The sequence below is a fragment of the Polypterus senegalus genome, chromosome 11 (assembly GCF_016835505.1).
Source record: "Polypterus senegalus isolate Bchr_013 chromosome 11, ASM1683550v1, whole genome shotgun sequence".
In the NCBI taxonomy this organism is placed as follows: Eukaryota; Metazoa; Chordata; class Cladistia; order Polypteriformes; family Polypteridae; genus Polypterus; species Polypterus senegalus.
The window spans coordinates 68724779-68747441 of NC_053164.1; the positions used below are offsets into that span (position 1 = coordinate 68724779).

The window sequence follows — 22663 nt, forward strand, 5'->3', positions numbered from 1 at the left end:
TATAGGTGTGCACTAAATTATAATAGATACCAGTTAGGTGCATCTTTATCTGACAGTAATTAACCCATCTGTGAATGTAAGTGGTCATTCATCCTTTGCCAACTGCTGTTGACAGATACAGTATGCTGTAACAAAGCTGCAAATCTTAGTAATCAAGATGTTTTGGAGTTAGACAAACATTTGCAAGTTTCTGTTTGAAGTACCACATTTTTTTATTTTTCTTAAATGGAGTAGATATTTTTTTGCAACATAGTCTTTTCTTTTGTGATTTTTCAGGCATGCAATGAGTTCACAACACATGTAATGAATCTGTTACGAGAGCAGTCCCGCACAAGACCGGTGTCACCTAAGGAAATAGAGAGAATGGTAACCATCATCCACAGGAAGTTCAGCAGTATTCAGATGCAGCTGAAACAGAGCACATGTGAGGCTGTGATGATTCTCCGCTCGCGCTTCCTGGATGCAAGGTGAGGTTGGGGGGCAGGGATGATGGCAAAGTAATCCACATTCTGCATGAACAGCTTTCAGTTTTGTATATCTAGAGTATTTTCAACCAATGATTGGGCTATTTGTTTGTTTTGAGAGGAGTATATACTGTTACTTAGATGCAAGTTGAAATATTAATAAATTATTAGCTATTTTAGAAGGGTTTTGGATAAATAAATAAATAAACAATGCTATACAGAGTGCATTGTATATGTTGTACAACAAAACTTTGTTTCAAAAATCAGTTTTGCTTGTCTGTAAGATTATTAATACATCCATTAAAACTTTGTGGTAAAAATTGGTAACAAATGATATTTTCTATATAAATTATGAAGATAACAGAATATACGCATAACTGCAGAACATTTAAAGATGAGAAAAGCACTAGTAAAGCAAAGAATTGTAATAAAATTGACAACATTCTGCAACTCATTTAATGCTTTTTATACTTGCCAGAATTCCTAATTCTCTATGCCAGTGTTCAATTTTTTTTGTCTTAAACAGTATTTTTGTTGCATCATGTAATTGTAAATGAATGCAAATAGACCACTTTAGCAAAGCATTTTAAGTTAAAAGATGAAGTAAACATAAACTGCTTTTAAGCCGCTTTTTTAATATTGTTTCTGTATGTTGCACATTTAAAAATGTTTTTGCCTCTTTTGATGCAGGCGAAAAAGGCGAAATTTCAGTAAGCAGGCAACAGAGGTTCTAAATGAGTATTTCTACTCTCATTTGAGCAACCCATACCCCAGTGAGGAAGCCAAAGAGGAACTTGCAAAGCAGTGTGGTATCACTGTGTCCCAGGTACTGACAATGAATCAAGTTTAATATGACTTTAGGTTCTGTTTTTGCATAGCATACTATAAAATGAGATCAAAGCAGAATAGGTTAAAAGAAAAAGACAAGAGTGTCTGTCAGTTTGTGAATCATACTTTATTCAATGTTACCTCAAAGGTCAAATTTCTAAACCATATCATACCTCGTCTGAAAAAAAACAAATTGTGTATGAGTAGGTTAGTTAAGGACTGTTTAAGCTAGGGAATGGATTAGCAGCTAAATTAGTACAGAAAGGTTTATAACTTCATAAAGGAATGGACAGTAGTTTTAATAAAAATGCACAAGGTAACTGAAATTTCTAGAAAATGTTGGTATGCTAAAGTGAAATCAGTAATATAAGTATAAAACAAATGAGCTGGTGTTGCATGTAGTTGCACATAATTCTGTTATAGTAATAACAGAAATGTGGCTCAATCTGAGAAATGAGGAGTATAATATAGATCACGCAGATTTTATGGGGTACTTGAGACTGCATCCCAAATACTGACTTGGGAAAACCAAACTAATAACACAGAAGGGATGTAATAATCATCACAGTTAACTGCTATTTCCCAGGTTTACTGAGGTTGTCTGGTTGCTCCCAAAGAGTTTTCTTCCATTCACTGTGGTCCTGGGCATCTTATGGGGAAAGCAATTCTTTTCATATCATTCAACACCACCTACAAACCCATTCTTTGGCGTAGTTTCACAAGAAAGATGGTTAACACACAGAAATGTATAATTAACAAACCATAAGCTGCCAGGCTTGCCTATTCAGCTGTGTTTTAAAAGTATAAAGGGAACCGAGTATTGTGGATCCCAGCAAGTTCACCCACAAAGTCCCCGCCACCAACCTAACCAATAAAATGACTTTTATAGTTCCCTGATGCATTGGATTGAATCACAGTAGGTGGCTTAGAGAATGTATGTAAGCACAATATTAGGAGTAGATTGTTTGGGGGTGTGAATGATTTATACTCGTAATGTGTTCTGGATTTATTGCCACAGTGAGAACAGGAGGTTTCACTGCCAGTATAATAATTGGCATCCATCATTAGCCAACAACTTTCATACTTTGAAGTAATTCTTATTATGTCAACTCATAATCTTCAAATACTTCAGATGAAAAGTTTCAGCTTGGTCTTTCATTGTCACTTATACTGTTAAATCCTGAGAATAAGCCAGGTAGTTCTTTCCTTGATTTTATCTAAGAGGGATGCTTGCCTTGGACTGTGAAGACCAGAATTGCTTGAATTACCCTCATAAGAATATAAAAACTTTTTAAATTTGACCTGACTGCATAATTGTTGATGTAGGCTCTTGTTAAAGACTGTGATGTGTTTTCTGCTACTTGGAAGCCTTTCTATAAAGTGTACTAGTATTTCAAAAGACCTCTCAATATGTTTAAATATTTTAACTTCATTTCTGTAATTTGTATATATGGTATTCAATTGATTGTCTAAATTGTGTCCAGGTACAGCTGTAAGCATTTTGTAAATATTTTAGAGTTCTCAGGAAATGTATTTTAAATGTGCTTTATCTTAGGAAGGTACGTCATAGTTAACAAATTAAGTCAGTTACATTTAGTCTAAATCATGCATGTAAAATAAAGTAAAAATGGCAAAATTATCCCATTCTGTAATTAGGAAAAAAAATCCATTTAATCTAATGTTTTTTTTTTTCTATGCTTAAGACACCCTTATGTCCACTATTTTCTAAAATTCCTGTCTGATATAGATTGATGACTGGCCCCCGACAGCATCACCTTATCAAAAGCTGCAGAGAATTACAGGAGTACTTGTTAAACAAGCATATCTTTTGGTCCAGGATGTCATTTTAGGTTTTGAAATGTTCCTCCCAGTAATTTTTCATTTTTTGTTTACACTTCTTTTAGGTGTCAAATTGGTTTGGCAACAAGAGAATCCGTTATAAGAAAAACATCAGCAAGTTTCAGGAGGAGGCTAACATCTATGCAGTGAAGACTGCTATTGGAGCAACACAGGGTGGCGATTCCCCTGGGACCCCCACATCTGCAGGTATAATATGCTATTACTGTGCATTCAAGTTAAAATATTGCTTTAATTAGCAAGATCACGGCACACATTTTGTTCTATACACTGATAATTTTGCTTAATCATCTTAATCTGTTACAACTTCATTGACTAAATTTAATTTTGATTTGTTAAACAGAGCTCATAAAGTGTCTCAAACACTTTTAGAATTTTCATATTCTTACCTAACAGCCTGAATAGACACAGTAAAGCATTTTACTTGTGTAAATTGACAGTGTACATAGCATCCTCACTTGACAGAAAAAAATCGGGAAGTAATCCTAAAAGGAAAAACAGTGGGACAAATACTGTAGGCATGCACAGCCCTCTGTCTTACTATTTGTAAACTGGTACTAGTAGTTGCAAACCAAAAAACAGTTTAATTTGGGATCATTCATTCATTTTCTGAACCCACTTATTCCAATACAGGGTCATGGGGGGATAGAACCTATCCAGGGAGCAATGGACATAATTATTTCAAAATTAAATGATCTGTTTCTGTAAGTCTGCTATTCTCTGCTGGGTTATGCATCTGAAAATAGTCCCCAATGAGCAGCAAGGAGTTCTAAATAATCCTTCTGCTATTATCTTGTGGTGAGATACAGGTAAGATGATGGATATCAAAAAATACAAAGAAATTACAAATGCTATCAGTATCCATTCAGTCAAGTCCATAGTTATGAACTTTATAGAATTTGCCAATACAGAGTACTTAACTCGGATCAGATTTTCTCTGTGAAATGGGTGACTGAGTGGAAGAGGTTTGAGATGCCACCAACAGTCCAATAGCAAATCTGAAGGACAAGAAGGTCTTTATTTCGGAATATCTGTTTAAATATCTCAACAATGTGCACATCTCTCCACTATTATGTGGTGTTCATAGGTGACAAGAGAGACATTATTTAGAAAAGACTATAATTAGTTTTATATTAAGCACAGGACGCAAAGCTAGAGAGTCTGGTGGTGTTTTGGTCTAATGAACTCAAAATAGAACCTTTTTGTTCTGAATGGAAAATGTAAATTTTAGTGAAAACAGCAGTACTAGGTTGTTGTACCGTGTTAGCCATTATGAATGTAGAGAAAAGCCAAGCAAAATGACACTTTTTATTGGCTAACTAAAAAGATTACAATATGCAAGCTTTCGAGGCAACTCGGGCCCCTTCTTCAGGCAAGATGTCTGAAGAAGCCTGAAGAAGGGGCCTGAGTTGCCTCGAAAGCTTGCATATTGTAATCTTTTTAGTTGGCCAATAAAAGGTGTCATTTTGCTTGGCTTTTCTCTACAGTGAAAACAGCATAAAGCACATTGCCCAGTGAACTCCGTCCTTACTGTGAAATGTGCTAGAGGCATCATTCTTGTATACGATCTCTGCCGACAAGCACCCCTGCCATAAGAGAAGGAAAAAATAGTGGTGAAAGTATAGACAAGACTCTGGGGGTGAGATATATGCTGCCCCCAACAATAATGTTGGAAGTGGAAATTGGAGGTTAAAAACCAAAATAGTTAAATCTCCCAGAATAGTCCTGAGACAAGGGATCTGAATCTAATGAAAACCTTTTTTTTTATTATTATTTGTACAGTGCAGTCCTTTTAAATCCTTTCAGTGTTACTGTGGTTTCAGCAAGGAGAAATGAGGAAAACCTAGATGGTGCACAAAAGTTTTGCATGCAGGTCACTAACACGAGCTTCTATTGTAACTGCCTTTTTTAACCATTTAATGTATTCCTGAAACTGAGTCAAGAATATACTTTGGTGCCTTCCTAAGACTTAATTTTACAATGTTCAGTAATGCATACAATACATATGATTTATACCCTACTGCATAATTTAAATATATCAATGGGGCAGTAGACCAGAGCATTAATCCCAGGCTTAAAGTTCTTCAGTTTTGAAATTGTAATATTTTGGTGTTTTTGTTTTGGTTAAACATAAATAGTTTTACTGTTAGTAATGCTCATTCTAAATTTGGTTGAAATTATTTCATGTGTCAAACTCATCTGAGAGGGTAGTGTTTCTCTGGTGACATGAAAAGTTTTTTGATGTTACCATTTTAGGGAGCATGCCTTAATTAATCTGCATCACCACACCTTTGCATGGAGTAAATGCTGTGGATATTTAACAAAAAAAATCAAACAACAGATTTATATATTTGAAAGTTGAGTCTCGCAAGTCCATATCACAGACTGTGTGACATAGTAGTTAAGGCTTTGGACTACACCTATTTGTGATCACAATTGGTTACATTTTTTTCCAATTGATCTCAAATGTTTCAAACCACCTTATATAAAGGCATCGGGCAAAATAAGTAAATGTATCACCCTGCTGGAGTACCATTGTAAATTCTATCTCAGACAAAAATCCTTTAAGGCATTTTTGTTTTACTGTTGGTGTGTTTTTTTAACTTTACTAATTAGTTGTTTTCTGCCTTAATACCTTTTGTTTGCCATTACTTTATGTTGTAGATATGACAGACCTTTGTCACTAGATGTCACTGTTCAATACCACAAGTATACAGAAATAGTTGAAAATGATATATACTGGACTTTCTGTGATTGCAGTAATAATTTGACCACTGGAAGTTGTGCTTTAAGACGCTGTGGTTAATTCTTTCAAGGTTCAGTCCACTGTTTTCAGCAAGGATGTCGTTTAAGATCCTATTGTCCAAGTGACTAAACTGTTTTTATTTTACACTGTTCATTACTTTTATTTTTGAAAGTAAACAGAGGCAGGAAATAAACAGTGGTTTTATAATAGAATCTTTATTAGAAAATTGCCCTCACAGTCAAGCTTTTGTTTTGATGCCTATTATATAATTTTCTGTACTTGCTTCAGAGAGCATGTGCTTCAACTACTTAGTGAACTGTGTGTAGCTGGGGATAATAACCTGGGGAGCAGGAGATGTAGTTTATTAGATATGTTTTAATCACGGGTTGTTAGTTCCAGCAGTAAATATCAGCAAGTCTCCAAAAAAAGCTAAAGCTATTAATAGATTTGCTCAGTTGACAACCTTGATGCTGGACCAAAATTTCATGTAACATTTAATGGCATAAACTTTTGCAAGACTGGTACAGCAACACAGTCACCTTCAAAAGCAATTGGAACATCTTCCAAATAAAATAACCCCAGCACTTAGAGACTTCTGGGACGAAATGTTTAGTTGCTTTCCTCAGAAATTGACTTTATGATGAGATTGCAGGTGAGACGTCCTTCTGATGACTCTTCCATGCAGTGCATGTTTGTGTGAACAACAAGAGACCGTGGCTTGCGGCCAAGCCTTCCTGCATGTTCTTTGAAGTAGTTTTGGGGTTTAGCTTTGCATATCTGAATGGGCTACAAGCAGTTCTGTGTGATATTCTTGGTCTTGCTGATCTTACCTTGTCCTCAACTGATCCCCTAAACTTCCATTCTTAATGACATTTTGGAGAGTGGACATTGCAAGGAGGAAACATTTAGATATTGTTTTATTGTCTTCCTCTGATTTGTATGACAAAATTATCTTTATTTTCAGGTCCATAGGCAATTGCTTAAAGAGCCCTTTGCTTTTAAATGTAAGCACCCTGAGAGGATTAAACAGTCAGAAAATTTTATGAAGTTGTGGAATTGTCTTTATCCAACTGAATTAACTGTTTAGATCTTAATCGAAGTTCTAACCATAATGTGTCAAAGGGGAAGAATGGCCAAACCGTTTCACATTCTACATTATGTGGGGTTTTTTTTTCCAGTCTGCTAAAGTTCTGCATATTTTAATACAATGCCACTGTGTGTGTGTGTTTGTTTTTTTTTGTGCTGAAAGTATCCGGTTTAATTTTGTTGCCTGTAGGTGGTGTTTGTATTGTCCTCTTGCTGGATACAAAATGCTACGTTTTCCCTGCTAGCTTTAGTTTTTATTTACCTGGCCCCTCTGGTCATCTGACCTTTGCATCAGACTTATTGTTACAATCGTTAGACACATAAAGCAGTTTAGCAATTTAATCAATACATAATGACCATTTCTATTGATTGCTTGTTTTTCAGTATTATGTAAGTTTGTGGTTTTGTCATATTTTCTTTAACTTTTAGTATTTTGAGCCATATCTTTTGTGTAAAAAAAATTGATTTCGAAATAAATGCCTTCACTTAGAAAATACCAACACGTTTAATTTTGAGCAGGGTTGGGTAAACTTTTCACATGACTGTATGTATGGGTGTGGATTATATGAAGAGACATAGATGACAAATGTTTGACATTTTTAACTTTGTAAAGAGACGATATAGAGAGATCCATCCATTCATTATCCAACCTGCTATATCCTAACTACAGGGCCACAGGGGGTCTGCTGGAGCCAGTCCCAGCCAACACAGGGCGCAAGGCAGGAAACAAACCCTGGGCGGGGCGCCAGCCCACCACAGTATAGACAGATTCTTTGTTAATTTTTTCTGTTATTATATTACATTATCCCATACATTAATGTAGAAAAGATCTATTTAAATCGTATCCAGTTTTATGGATAGTTCCAATAGAGTTATGTATTGAAAACAAGTTCAAATATGCTCAGTGTTGCCTGCATCCTTTGCATAAAAATACATGAACCATAACCAGTATTAAAGTTGTGTTAAATACAACGTAACCTAAAATTTATTAATATTCAGTTTTTGAAAAACTGAAGGAGCAGGTCATAAATATCTTCTGTTGTCATTTCTTCTCATTCCAAGAGATGTAATAGTATGTTTTGTTTTCGGGGTAAATACTATATCTTGATCCAATATATGGATGACCTGTTTAGAAATGCAGTTTATGTCAAAAATATGCTACAATGATTACTTGTGTAGTACATTTTTTTTAAATAATTTTATGTGAAGGATGAAACCTAATATACAATATAATGCATGTAAAATCTTGCACCACAAATAACTTCAAAACCTAACAAAGCAAGAATGTAACCTCCACCTGAGGAGGAAGAGAGGAGAGCCATATAGGGGGGGGGGGGGAATTGGGAATAAATAAATAAGGACCACATCCTTTTCCCCCTAAATAATGCTGCTTCCATTATTTTTATTATTATTATTTTTTTTTAATTAAGTCTCGTTATGTTTTAAAAATATTTTGGACCGATCCTCTGAGCAAGAATTTGATTGTTTTTCCAGTTTTAAATAATACAGATTGTCCGTTACCCCCTGTGTTATAAAAGGTGGCTTGGGATTCTTACAGTTAGGCCAAACAGGTCTATATGGTTGTAGCTTGGTGAAGGCGATTACAAGCAATTTGTCCTTTTCCACTTTAAACCCATCTGGAAATACACCAAATATAGCCATTAATGGGATAGAAGTCATTGTGACACCAATGCTGTCTGATAAATATTTAAAGATTTTTGTCCAAAATAATGTAATTTCAGATTTAGTATTATTAATTATTAGTAAGAACATGAGTAACAGTTAAATCTAATCTTAGTGTTTTGGGTGAATTTGATTGTCTATACTAATAAAAAGCAAAGCCCTCCCTCACTCATCACTAATTCTCCAACTTCCCGTGTAGGTAGAAGGCTGAAATTTGGCAGGCTTATTCCTTACAGCTTACTTACAAAAGTTAAGCAGGTTTCATTTCGAAATTTTACACGTAACGGTCATAACGGTAAACAACGTCCGCCATTTTGAACTTTCTTATTTATGGCCCCATCTTCACAAAATTTGGTAGGCGGCTTCCCTGTGCTAACGAAACCGATGTACGTACTTATTTCGGTGGTATGATGCCACTGTCAGCCGCCATATTGAACTTTCCAGCGGTCTTTCTTACTTATGGGCCCATCTTCAAGAAATCTGGTACGCGGGTTCCCAACGCTAACTGAATCCTACTTACATACATATATACGTCCATAGCCTGCAGCTCGGTCACCGTGTGAGGCGGCGTTGGGTCCCTTATTACAACGCCTCCCACGTTGTTGGCTGCCTGCCTATAATAAGGCCATCTGTCGCTCCGGTCTCTACATTCCCTTCCTTGCTTTGCCACAGGATTCACATCTCCCTGCTGATAACTGCAGCCTTTTTATTTAATCCACGGCTTCTCCTTTGTGTTATTGTTCGTTTATTACGATTATAGTTATTATGTAGGTATTTTAGACTTACTTTACATTGTTCAGGTACCCATTTCCTTTATCATTCCAACCGTACCCCCATTAACATGTCTATCGAGGTGATCACCATCGATCAAAGAACTGTCACTTACCGAGTGGTTTCCATGCCCGGAGATGGCACCTGCCTTTTCCATTCTCTTTGTTACATGTTGCCCGGCCATATCAGGCTCACTCTTGATATCCGGAGGAACATTGTGTCTTATGTATTGAATGACTGGGACAGGTTCTAGGTGTGGACTGATGACGGTACAGGAGATAATTAGACTACACAGGAGCACTATAAGAGTGAAATGCTTAAGCCCTTCACCTATGGTTCTGCATGTGAGTTGATGGCTGCCGCTGAATTGTTCGGTTGTCGCTTTAAAGTGTACTGAAATGGCCAAATATTTTACACCTTTAGATAACCACCTATGTCTCTTAAACATCTTAGATTCACAGGTGGCGATTTCAGTAGTGGACACTTTGATGTTTATGAATGTTTCAACTCTCAAAAGCTGGATGTGAAGTTATCGATGAAACCGGTTGTATGCTTACAACGCTTGACAGATGCCGAATGTCACTTTAACACAACAAGTTCTGCAAATACTGTCGTGGTTGAAACAAACCATGAAACTCAAACCGATTATGACAGCAGCAATCCAAGCTGTGAGATGTGAGACAAGATTGCTTTTCACATGGCCAACTGTACGTTGCATGCTCAAGAGTAATCTCAGCGCACAGCTTGGTCATATTACAGCCGGAGGGCCGTACTGACAACATGGTATACAAAGAGATCCTTAACAAATAATTATTGGTATATTTTCCCTCGGTTTAAAAAGGTTTAATTTTCTTCTTAATAAAAATTTTAAGGCAGTACTTCGCCGCTGCGAAGTGCGGGTATTTTGCTAGTTATTAATAAACTGATGATCCATCTGTTTGTTTCATCCTTCTAGTTTCCTAACTGCTTATCTAAAGTAGGGTCTCACAGCAGCTGGAGCCTATCCCAGCAATCATTGGGTGAAAGGCAGAAACAGCACCTGAATAGTGTGCCAGTCCATCACAGGCTGAACATGTACACGTACCACTGAGACCTGTTTAGCAACACCAGTTCACCTAATCTGCAAGTCTTTGTACTGTGGGAAGAAGCCCAGACCACCAGGAGGAAACTCGTATGAACACTAGGAGAACTTGCACACTCCATGCAGGGAGCACCTGGACCTTGAACCCTGATCTCTTTGTTATGAGCCATATAGACTAAATATTAAATAGATCTATTGCATACTGATGATTTATGGAGTCTAACGCCATAAGCCATGGTTTGCATTTTTATTATGCGCCATGTTTAACTATGCTGTAGCTTTTACATTTGGGTAGTTAATCAAAACTTGGCTTTTAAGGGACCATGACGTCGATAATTGATAGGACATAAAATGTTTCACTTGTTCATTTTTGTACATAGTCTTTATAGTAGAGAGAATATTTTTAATGTTTATGAGCCTTCATGCACCAATTCATCTCTAATTGCTTTTCTGTTTTCTATTTTGCAGGTTCAGGTGGCTCTTTCAACGTTTCGGGCTCTAGTGATATGTTCATGGGGATGCAAGGATTAAATGGGGACTCGTACTCCGCATCACAAGTAAGTTTTTATTTTCAAGTATGTCTTTTTTTTTGTTTTGTTTTGTTTTGCTACAAGCTACTTATTCTCCATGGTTTAGGGGTGGAAATTTATTTCAGAGGTCAGACAGTTTAACTAAAATATGAGCCAGTTTGTGTTAATTAGACTAAAGTTATTGTTGTCAGAATGCACATCATCTGTATAGATTTAATTATCAGAGCCCTGGATATTTTTTCCCCTTTTGACAGAATCTTCTCATCCACTGTGATAAAATAAAATCAGTTCTGTTAACCTTCTATAAGCATGTCTAAAGAAAGTAATAGGAAGGAGGACAGACTGGAGCAAGCAAGAGAGAGGAAAAAAACGTTTTTCCTCCCAATGATATTGTGGTCCAGCAATAAAGGATTTTGGGTAATTGATAGTTTTCAAAGAGAGACTGATAGATTCAGCTGAATGGGTAGCACTGTAAGTGGAACAGATTAAAGAAAGGGCATTTACTGTTTGTTTGATTGCTTGTTTGAAATGCTGGGTTTTTAGTGGAATGAGGAGCTGAAAAAGTTATTTAAAATGCCATCCCTAAGTGATTTAAGAGATCATTCATTTTCTTATGAATGTTAGTCATTTCTGTGTGTGCTTAGAGAAGAAATGTCAGAAAAACATGTACTACTTTTGAAGTATTATGGCATGTATATATACATTATGAACCACCTTATTTGTTGATTGAATACGTTTTCCATAGACGGTAGTGGTAGGGCTGCAAAATGCATAAGGTGTGTGATAGATCACAGCAAAATGGGCCGAAGATTAACCTTTCGAAAGCTGGCGGATCACACACTTTAAATAATCAGATGTTTTTATGATGTGCTTAACAGAGGATAGTTTGTATATGCACAGGAATTTGTTTACTCACCTGCAGTCGACCATAGGCTGATGTGATGTTCAGGGCAGCGCTATCAGTGCACTCTTCCCTGCAATTTCTTTTTTCATGAAATCTCCCTGTTGTAGGTGTTGTTCACAAGCAGGAAATGCATTCAAATTGGATTTAGCTTTTATGTTGATGTTCATATAATTCATTAGTCAAGAAACTTATCTTCAATTCAAAAACTCAATCCCATTTGAAAATGTTTCCTGTTCGTGCACTACTCTCAATTTTTACAGAGGTGTTTTTTTTTTGGTTTTTTTTTTTAAACTTTTTATCAAAAATCTTTACATTTATATAGCACTTTTCTCACTACTTAAGTTCTTTTTGTAAACTCCACTCAGGGAGGTTCCGGGACACAAATCCATATTCTCTTTACTGTGAAGCAGCAGAACTACCATGTATGTGTTTTTTTCCGTTCTGAGGATATAACTGGATGACCCGATTATGTGAGAACTTTAGGATAACTGTAACTTGAGATTTATTTCATGGATATTTTTGGTATTGTCTGTCGTCCTTGGTGACCATAGACTCCCATTCTATGAGAAAACTTTCATCTCCACTTCTCCGTGAAAACATTCCAATAACATTTTTTCTCAGCCTTCACTACAAATATGGAAGCAGGTTGACACAGGCACCCTTAGCCCCAATGAAGACACTCAGAGACTCGAGACAGACAGCACAATCAGGCATTATTGTACAGTGTACATACAGACTCAATTCAGATGACTTGAGCCCTAAGCCATAGGCATCTCTTACATTTATTACAAATCTTATCATACAAGCCATTATTCTTCCTCGTCTGACTCCTATTATTACTCTGCTCTAATCTTGCCTCTAATTCTACCAGTATTTTTTAATAGAGAGGGTGTAAAAACCCCTCTGTGTCCATCAATTCTGTTTGACAACGCCTCATTCCCTACTAGTTCAGTGCTTGCTACTGTTATTTACAGCCAAAGAGTTAACATTCTCTTTCTAAGTGAGGGGCCCATCTTTCTCCGGCATGTCTAAACTTTGGGTTAATGAAGTAGTAGTGGTGGTTTCTACTACTAGCTCATACAGAATAATAACAATATGTAGGCATAAGTCTTTAATCCTGACTCTTCCATCTTAATGCTTAGTAAAATATAGTGTCTACTTTTCTCATGTGCTTATAATACTTTTCTAATACATAGAAATTACCAATTTTAAGAGTACATTTTTCTATACAAACAGCATGGAGGTAGTAAAATAAAGGAATACTTACATTTCTTTCTGTTCTAGAAATCTGTTTCTTGTAATATTTACGCATTTTTTTATTTCAGTCCCGTTTCCAATAAGGGCAATAATATTGTAACTACTTTGTTGTTAGAGTTGCTTGTTTTACTTGTCTGGCATTATTTTGGTGCATTATCCATGACAGATTTAAATCCTTTTGTATAAAATGCAGTTGTTCACACTATATCCAGGTGGTATTTATGAGTTTTTGTTCATTTTTTTTTTGGTTGGTGTGTGTGCTTCCTTTTGATTGGCGTTCCCCCTTCCTCTTGACTATGTGTCATTAATGTATAGTATATACTAATCTAGTGTAATAACAGTAATTTTACAAAGTGTTTGCTGATATAATATTGAAAACATTCTTACAGCCTGACAGAACAATTTTTTGGCAAAATGTTTTTCAGAAAAATGAGTGGTTACAGTTCACGGTTTCTTTTTGCCTTTTGTTGATCACTTGCTTAAAGAGTGATGTGTGTATGTCATAGGGTGATGGCCAGTTTCACAAACTCTGTCATTTGAAGCACTCTGATTATATAAGAGCCTTCCATGCTAATCTTTTTCTTATTTTAGTGTACAGGTTTTGACAAATCTAAAATCAGAGGATTATTTTAGTGTAATTTTTTTTGGTAAATGCTCATTCCTCTGTGATGTTTTTATTATTTTCTGCAGGCAGAGTCTCTTGGTCAGGCTGTTGCTCCTGGTGGCTACGCAGACAGACTGGGCGCAAGTCGACTTTACAGCCCCCGAGAGGTCAGGGTAAGAAGAATATGTGAGAAATGATGTTTGAGACTTCTAACATCAGAATAAGAGAGTGTCAATTTCTTTTAATCATATACTATTTAAAAAAAAAAAAAGTAATTTACCAAGTAAATGTTTCATCTTAGGTTTCCATTGTCATAACATCTTCAGGTTACTTGAGATATACTGTACATATAGATATTATACAATGCTTCTAAATACATAAATCTTGTTTAATCAAAAACTAATTAAACAGTATTTATGTATGTGGTATTATGTTTAAAAGTAATTAACTTTAACTTGTAAGAGACATTGTGGATTTGCTTATTTATAATCAAGTATGTTTATGCAATTTCCAATTATGATTTGGAGAACTCCGTGCTTGGCAGTGGAAAAGCACTTGTGTTTTTTTTTTTTATGAAGTGCCAAAGTAGTTGGCATACATCCTTTTATATGTGAATTTTTTTCAGATTAATTTTTGCAAATTTTGTAATTCAATGTTTTTGTATTTATCTTAAAGTAATAATTTCTGGCGTCATTGTTATATTTTACCTAATCAGATTAACGATGAGATAATCTTGTTCAGCATTACTGTAGAAACTATAGGAAGGATAATTAGCAAACTCTAGCATTCGGAAAAATTCTTTAGAAGCAGTTGTGAAACCAAGTCATTTATTGTACCCTGTTAGAAGAAAACTATAAACAAAATTACAGGGTATCTTATATTTATTGAACCCTTTATCAGAAATTCTGTTAAATATTTTATAAAGTCATTTATGATCTATTCTAACACGATATATTTAATATATGAACAAAATGTTTCATGTAGTAGGAAGTCATCCTGTAATCCCTTGCCCCTCATCTTAAAAAGGAAATGTCACACTTCTTCAGATGATCATATTAAGTGCTCAAATATACAGTGCATACAGAAAGTATTCACAGCGCATCACTTTTTCCACATTTTATGTTACAGCCTTATTCCAAAATGGATTAAATTAATTTTTTTCCTCCGAATTCTACACACAACACCCCATAATGACAATGTGAAAAATGTTTACTTAAGGTTTTTGCAAATTTATTAAAAATAAAAAAATACTGAGAAATCACATGTACATAAGTATTCACAGCCTTTGCTCAATACTTTGTTGATGCACCTTTGGCAGCAATTACAGCCTCAAGTCTTTTTGAATATGATGCCACAAGCTTGACACACCTATCCTTGGCCATTTTCTCCCATTCCTCTTTGCAGCACCTCTCTAGCTCCATCAGGTTGGATGGGAAGTGTCGGTGCACAGCCATTTTAAGATCTCTCCAGAGATGTTCAATCGGATTCAAGTCTGGGCTCTGGCTGGGCCACTCAAGGACATTCACAGAGTTGTCCTGAAGCCAGTCCTTTGATATCTTGGCTGTGTGCTTAGGGTCGTTGTCCTGCTGAAAGATGAACCGTCGCCCCAGTCTGAGGTCAAGAGCGCTCTGGAGCAGGTTTTCATCCTGGATGTCTCTGTACATTGCTGCAATCATCTTTCCCTTTATCCTGACTAGTCTCCCAGTTCCTGCCGCTGAAAAACATCCCCACAGCATGATGCTGCCACCACCATGCTTCACTGTAGGGATGGTATTGGCCTGGTGATAAGCGGTGCCTGGTTTCCTCCAAACATGACGCCTGGCATTCACACTGATCTTTGTCTCATCAGACCAGAGAATTTTGTTTCTCATGGTCTGAGAGTCCTTCAAGTGCCTTTTGGCAAACTCCAGGCTGGCTGCCATGTGCCTTTTACTAAAGAGTGACTTCCTTCTGGCCACTCGACCATACAGGCCTGATTGGTGGATTGCTGCAGAGATGGTTATCATTCTGGAAGGTTCTCCTCTCTCCACAGAGGACCACTGGAGCTCTGACAGAGTGACCATCGGGTTCTTGGTCACCTCCCTGATTAAGGCTCTTCTCCCCCGATCGCTCAGTTTAGATGGCCGGCCAGTTCTAGTAAGAGTCCTGGTGGTTTCAGACTTCTTCCACTTACGGATGATGGAGGCCACTGTGCTCATTGGGACCTTCAAAGCAGCAGAAATTTTTCTGTATCCTTCCCCAGATTTGTGCCTCGAGACAATCCTGTCTCGGAGGTTTACAGACAATTCCTTTGACTTCATGCTTGGTTTGTGCTCTGACATGAACTGTCAACTGTGAGACCTTATATAGACAGGTGTGTGCCTTTCCAAATCATGTCCAATCAACTGAATTTACCACAGGTTGACTCCAATTAAGCTGCAGAAACATCTCAAGGATGATCAGGGGAAACAGGATGCACCTGAGCTCAATTTTGAGCTTCATGGCAAAGGCTGTGAATACTTATGTACATGTGCTTTCTCAATTTTTTTATTTTTAATAAATTTGCAAAAATCTCAAGTAAACTTTTTTCACGTTGTCATTATGGGGTGTTGTGTGTAGAATTCTGAGGAAAAAAATGAATTTAATCCATTTTGGAATAAGGCTGTAACATAACAAAATGTGGAAAAAGTGATGCGCTCTGAATACTTTCTGGATGCACTGTATATTTAAAATTTAAAAATACTGAAGGTCATCATGTTAGATTAGAAGTAAGAACTGCAGTGTCGGACATGGTCAGCTTTTTAATGTGCTTTCAGTTTTTATTTGTGAGAGCCCTTTTTCTAGCTAACTGACTCAGCAATGACATTCATATCTCTGGTGACTCCTCCCATGACGAAAGTAGATGGATTGGAAGAGCAAATGTCATGAGCCCACTTGAAAGGGTTGTATGGTATTCTCAATATTTTTGCAAGAGGATGAAGGTCCAAGTCTTAGAGTCCTAGTGCTTCCTGTTTTTCTATATGGTTGCATCGCATAGATTCTATCCAGTAACCTGAGATGAAGACTGGACTCTTTCCGTACTGTGTCTGTTCCGTACCACTAGTTTGGCTTTGAGTCATGAATGAGTCACGTTAACTGCACTGTGGGGCAGCGTCCGTTATGGCACCATTCTCCTGAGGGTTATCCGACTCAGAGGAACCTCATTGCTGAGGACCTGAGCGAATGGACCAGGCCAAGGACATCCCTGTGTAACACCACATAGATGGTCATTTCTGGAGGGTGGGACTGGACTGCACGTCTACCTGGAGAGTTGCCAAATGTGATTCTGAAGCATTTTGGCATGTGGTGGGAGTGGCCACGCACTGTACCAGTGTATGCACCCCAACCTGACCTGACCTTCATTCAGGCCTCTCACTACTTTGACTGATGAGGTTACTGAGAAATCTGTATACTTCCCCATGTTCCCCTAGGCTTTCTTTAGGTACTCTAATCTTTTCCCACATGGCAGACAAGTGCACATCAGCTGAATAAGCAATTCCACATAACCCCTGAATAACGGAGTTTTGGAGTGTGTGTACAAGTGTAGTCTATGACTGGTATTCAGTTCAGCCCTCACTCCTGTCTTATGCCTACTGTTACAAGTTACTTTACTGCCCTTAATGGGTGGGGAAGGTACATTTAGGTTAAGGGGGAATTTTTCTTCACACACATTAAGCATCTGTTATTCTTACCAATACAAAAAAAAAAGTTTCTTAATGTAATTGAATGTTAACAAGTTTAACTGCATAAATTTAACGTTTTGGATATTACTGGATAGATTTAATGTGGTGTTTGTCTCGACTTTCTTTGCAGGCCAATGGAGGCTGGCAGGATGCGGCCACGCCCACTTCTCTGACATCACCAGGGAGTGATCACTCTGACAACTCCAACTAGCTGCCCCTTACCTCCAGTTGGCTTGGAGTGCATTTTATATTTGGGGTTTGGGGCAGAATGTGTATTTTTGATTTTTTTTTTTTTTTTGTTTGTTTCTTTTCCTTGTTTTCAATAGAAAAAAAGAAAGAGAGAACGAAAGAGAGAGAGAGAGAGAGGGAGAGCACTCAAATTGTTCCTTTTAAGTGTTTACCTTTTCAGACTGCCACATGTGAAGAGAAGATATGTATCTTGTGCATAAATGACCTGCTGTTCCATCTTGGCTTTCAATTTTCAGCCCTCTTTAAAAAGCAGGGGTGCATTTAATTGTTAACTACTGTACTCGCATTGTCTGTTGTTAATTGACAATTGTTTAAAAAAAAAAAAAGTAGAGGAGCTCATTTCGTTCAATGGAAAATTAGCAATGAGATGGATCTGCTCTTTTCGTCTCTCTGTAGCCTGAGTCATTGTGCGAGAGCCCTTGTGTGTATGAGATGTAGTTTTGTAAATACAGTAGTGTTTGGGACAGAGGAAGCGCAGTACTACCATGTCTGTAGCCTCCGTAACGAGATTTCTTCTCCAGTACTTATTACCTCAAATCAGCTCATCCAAAATGACAGACCGAGGTGTTTAACTATCCAGAGTGCCAACTTCTCACAGATGAAAACACTGATTGTTGCTTCAGTTAATTTAATTTTTTTTAAGACCCTTGTACTAGCCAAGTGAATTATATACTCCAGTTTAGTGTCACTTCAAAATTAGTTACTAAAGTGTTTATTTAAGGGCTGTTTAGGAATGAGGGCCTGCTCTTCCCACATTATGATTTTCTTTTCAATAAAAGGATAGCTAATTGATTAAATGTGTTTAAAATATTTTAAGATTGCAGAGCAGCATTACACATATACTTGAGATCAAGTAGTGAAATCTTAATTCTATGATTAGTTTGTTACAATATTAAAGAATATTTTACTTTATATGTATTTTCTTCCTAGACACCTATGCCAATTTATGCATTTGAGTGCCATTTTCTTTCTGAGAATGGGCAACTATTGGAAAGTTCTAACACTTGTAACCAAGTTTGGGGTCTGTTGTGCAATTTCTCTGTGTGCGGATGTGTGGGTGTGTGTGTGCATGCATGTGAGTGTGATATTGTGATCACACAATGACATCTTGTCTGACAGTGTGCTGATGACATCCTGTACAGTTCTACCTCCAAGTAGCTGAAATAAACTCACTTTTCAACAACTTGATGGCTTGTCTTAACTTTTACTGTTACTTTATTTCATTTTTTTCTTTACAATTCTGATCAAAGCCAGAGCAGCATAGCCTTCAGCCTGTGGAAGACACAAGGCAGTCAAAACACTTCCAGCCAGGGTGCTCTAATTAGGTTTTTAGGACCAATCCATAGATATTGTGTTACTGGACTGAGCAATGATTTATTTATCTTTTTAATGGTGGTGTTTAATTATAACAATACTAATAAAATACTATATACCAGTTTTTACCTGCTCATTTTTATAAACAAAATTACATTTTGGAGGCTTATTATCCAGTGACCTTAAAAATACAAAAATAAACAAACTCCCTTAAAATACATACTTTAATAAAATATGTACAGACTATTTATATGTAGCATATATGCAAGTAAAGAAAATAAAATATTTCTCGTACTTAATACTCTTTAATTCCTTCTGTAATGTACTTATCCAAAACAGCTTAATTTCAAAAAAGTAGTTTTCACCTTTTGTCTATCAAAAAAATATATATATATTCTCACACATGAATCGATTGTTGGCAGTTAAACACTGCTTAAATGTAAATACACATGCACTTATTGGTTTTAATAACTTTTAATCATTAATTGCACTACAGCTTTTTTTTTGTTGAAATGTGCATCTACTAAATTTATATATATATATATATATATATATATATATATATATATATATATATATATATATATATATATATATATATATATATATACATACATACATACATACTCAGCAAAAAGAAACGTCCTCTGACTTTCAACTGTTTTTACTTTCAGTAAACTTAATGTGTAAATATTTGTATGAACACTAAAAGAGTCAACACCATAAGACATAAACTAAAATGTTTCACAATGTGTCCCTGAATGAAGGGAGGCTCAAAATCAAAAGTACCAGTCAGTATCTGGTGTGGCCACCAGCTGCTTGAAGTACTGCAGTGCATCTCCTCCTCATGGACTGGACCAGATTTGTCAGTTCTTGCTGTGAGATGTTACCCCACTCTTCCACCAAGGCACCTGCAAGTTCCTGAACATTTCTGGGGAATGGCCTAGCCCTCACCCTGCGATCCAACAGGTCCCAGACGTGCTCAATGGGATTGAGATCCGGGCTCTTCCACTGCGAGGATGATCAGCTGTCTTTCCTGTCTCCCTGTAGTGCTGTCTTAGGCGTCTCACAGTGCGGATATGGCAATTTATTGCCCTAGCCACATCAGCAGTCCTCATGCCTCCCTGCAGCATGCCTAATGCACGTTCACGCAGATGAGCAGGGACCCTGGGCATCTTTCTTTGGGTGTTTTTCACAGTAGGTAGACAAGTCTCTTTAGTGTCCTGCGTTTTTAGAACTGTGACCTTAAATGCCTACTTTCTGTAAGCTGTTAAGGTCTTAACGACCATTCCACAGGTGCATGTTAATTAATTGATTATGGTTAATTGAACATGCATGGAAAAACATTGTTTAAACCCTTTACAATGAAGATCTGTAAAGTTATTTGGATTTGTAAAACATTATTGTTGAAATACACAGTCCTGAAAAAGGGACGTTTCTTTTTTTGCTGAGTATATATAATTTTTTTATTATTTTTCCTTCTCCCTCCTATGTGCCAACAAGACCAGGGGTCTCCAACTCTGGTCCTGGAGCACTGCACTGGCTGCCGGTTTTCATTCTGCTCTATTTCTTAATTAGTGAACCATTTTTGCTGCTGATTAACTTTTTTCCCTTAATTTTAATTGACTTGTTTTTTAAGATTCAGGCCTCCGCTTCATTTTTTTTTTTTTTCTCTCCTTAAATGTCCCCCAAACACAAATGAGATATGAAGTGAGCCAACAAATGAACAGCTGATTCGGAGCCCAAGACTCCACCCGATTTCACTCCGACCAGTTTCTTCATTAGAAGCCGGTTCTTTTTGTTAATTAATTAACTCTTTCGAGGCGAGTGTCGACTTGTAACATCATCCAGGAGTGTCTTCACGCAGCTGCTGGCTGCTACATGGATGCATTCAGCACTCCAATCAGTTGGGGATCAATCTGCTGGTGCTGGTACATCACTTTTGTTTTTAATCTCCAGATCACTTGCATTAAAATTGGAGTCTGGTAAGACAGAGTACGATTCTGCAATAATCCGAGTATTTTGCTTTGCTGTCTTGCCAGATCCGCCTTTTGCTCCAGTGGCCAGCTCCTGCATGATGACCTCTCGGGTAGCTGGCAGCTGCTCTGCTGCACTTTCCTGCTGGCTCCCAAAAGAAAAATTCAGCCCTTGAAGAGTCAAACACATTGAATTCAATGGCTAGTTTCTGCTCTCATTCTGCCACAGCAGATATTTCCAAAACTGCTGATTTTATTTTTTATTTTTTGTAAGAATACTGTCAAAATGTTTTCTGGTCCTGAGTAGATGAAAATTATCAGGACCTTCACATTTCTTTATTTTTAGATATTGTATGGTGGACACAGGTAGCTGGTCATGTGTTGGCTTATTTTATATGTTGTCATTATTATTAGGCTGCTAATTAAAGAAAACAAAATGATCAAGGGGTCTGCGGCGTAATTAGCAAGTCAATTTAAAATTAAGGCAAAAGTTAATTAGCTGCAAAAACTGGTTTCTAATTATGAAAATGGTTAGAATAAAAACCTGCAACGACAGCAATGCTCCAGGACTGGAGTTGGAGACCCCTGAGATAGACAGACTTTAAGTATAAATATGGATTACCACTTTTTAATTATGTAGTTCTTGTTTATTACCAACACTTACACTGTATAATACTCACAAATAATAAACATGACAAGCCTTTCAAAAAGCTCCAGATCTATCAAATGTTATAAAATGTTTATCAAGATGATACAAGTCTAACATGTTAAATACGTTTACAAGTAAAATAGACATATTTTGCTAAGCTAACAAGCTTATTGTTTACCAAGCTGCAGTTTCACATTCTTTTTTCATCTGTTCTTTTCTAGTTGAAAATATGAGCTGCTGTACTAAACAAAAGCTTTCTCACTGTCTAAACTACAACAAGCAATGTTTTAATTAAAAGACAAAATGGATAAATAAATCAGAATTGGTCTCCCCTAGAGTTTCTTGTATACTCCGACATGGGGACGGATATTTGAGGAGTAAACCGCAAGGCGATGATTTATATATATATTTTTGATTTTTTTAATATTGTGTACATTAAAGAACCACCAGCATTAAATCAGATTAATAATATATTGAACAATTATTATAAAAGTAAAGTTGAATAAATTGGACTCTGCAGCTGCATGATTAAAAAAAGTACCACTCCAGTTAGCAGAAATAGCCCAAAAGTTGATAGAAATCTACATTTTGTACCTAATACTTGTATGCAAAATGTGGTTGACCTAAGTGAACCAAAATTATTGTACTCAAGTTATTGTGTTTATACAGACACACACACACAGACAGATATAATTCCAAAAATGGTATTTTCAGACCCAGGGTGGTCTAAAACGTTGAGATTCATCAAAATCTTGAAACTGAATTTTTGCACAATTGCAATACTTTCCCTACGAGAAAGTAAATCAAACTCCAGGAGGTGTAAAATGTCGAGATTTATCAAAATCCCAAGGTCGAATTTTTGGACCGTTACAATACTTTCCTATATTTCGTATATGGGAAAGTAAAAACGCTGAATGCATCAAAGTAGCTTTTCTTGTTGTTTGTCTAATTGCACAGGATGAC

The 22663-nt window shown here is 36.7% G+C and overlaps 1 protein-coding gene across 2 annotated transcripts in view; it reads left to right on the plus strand.

The window, feature by feature from the left end:
• The window catches only part of pbx2 (pre-B-cell leukemia homeobox 2), a 45414-nt gene extending 27586 nt beyond the window's left edge, over positions 1-17828 (plus strand). The window contains exons 4-9 of one of the 2 annotated variants that reach the window (XM_039768943.1): positions 277-467; positions 1155-1290; positions 3197-3338; positions 10985-11073; positions 13898-13984; positions 17643-17828. In XM_039768943.1, coding sequence (XP_039624877.1) covers positions 277-467; positions 1155-1290; positions 3197-3338; positions 10985-11073; positions 13898-13984; positions 17643-17723 — 726 coding nt within the window. In that variant the 3' untranslated portion in view covers positions 17724-17828. The remainder of the gene's footprint in view (positions 1-276; positions 468-1154; positions 1291-3196; positions 3339-10984; positions 11074-13897; positions 13985-17642) is intronic. The other variant, XM_039768944.1, reaches the window with a different exon arrangement.
• The last annotated feature ends 4835 nt before the right edge of the window (positions 17829-22663 follow it).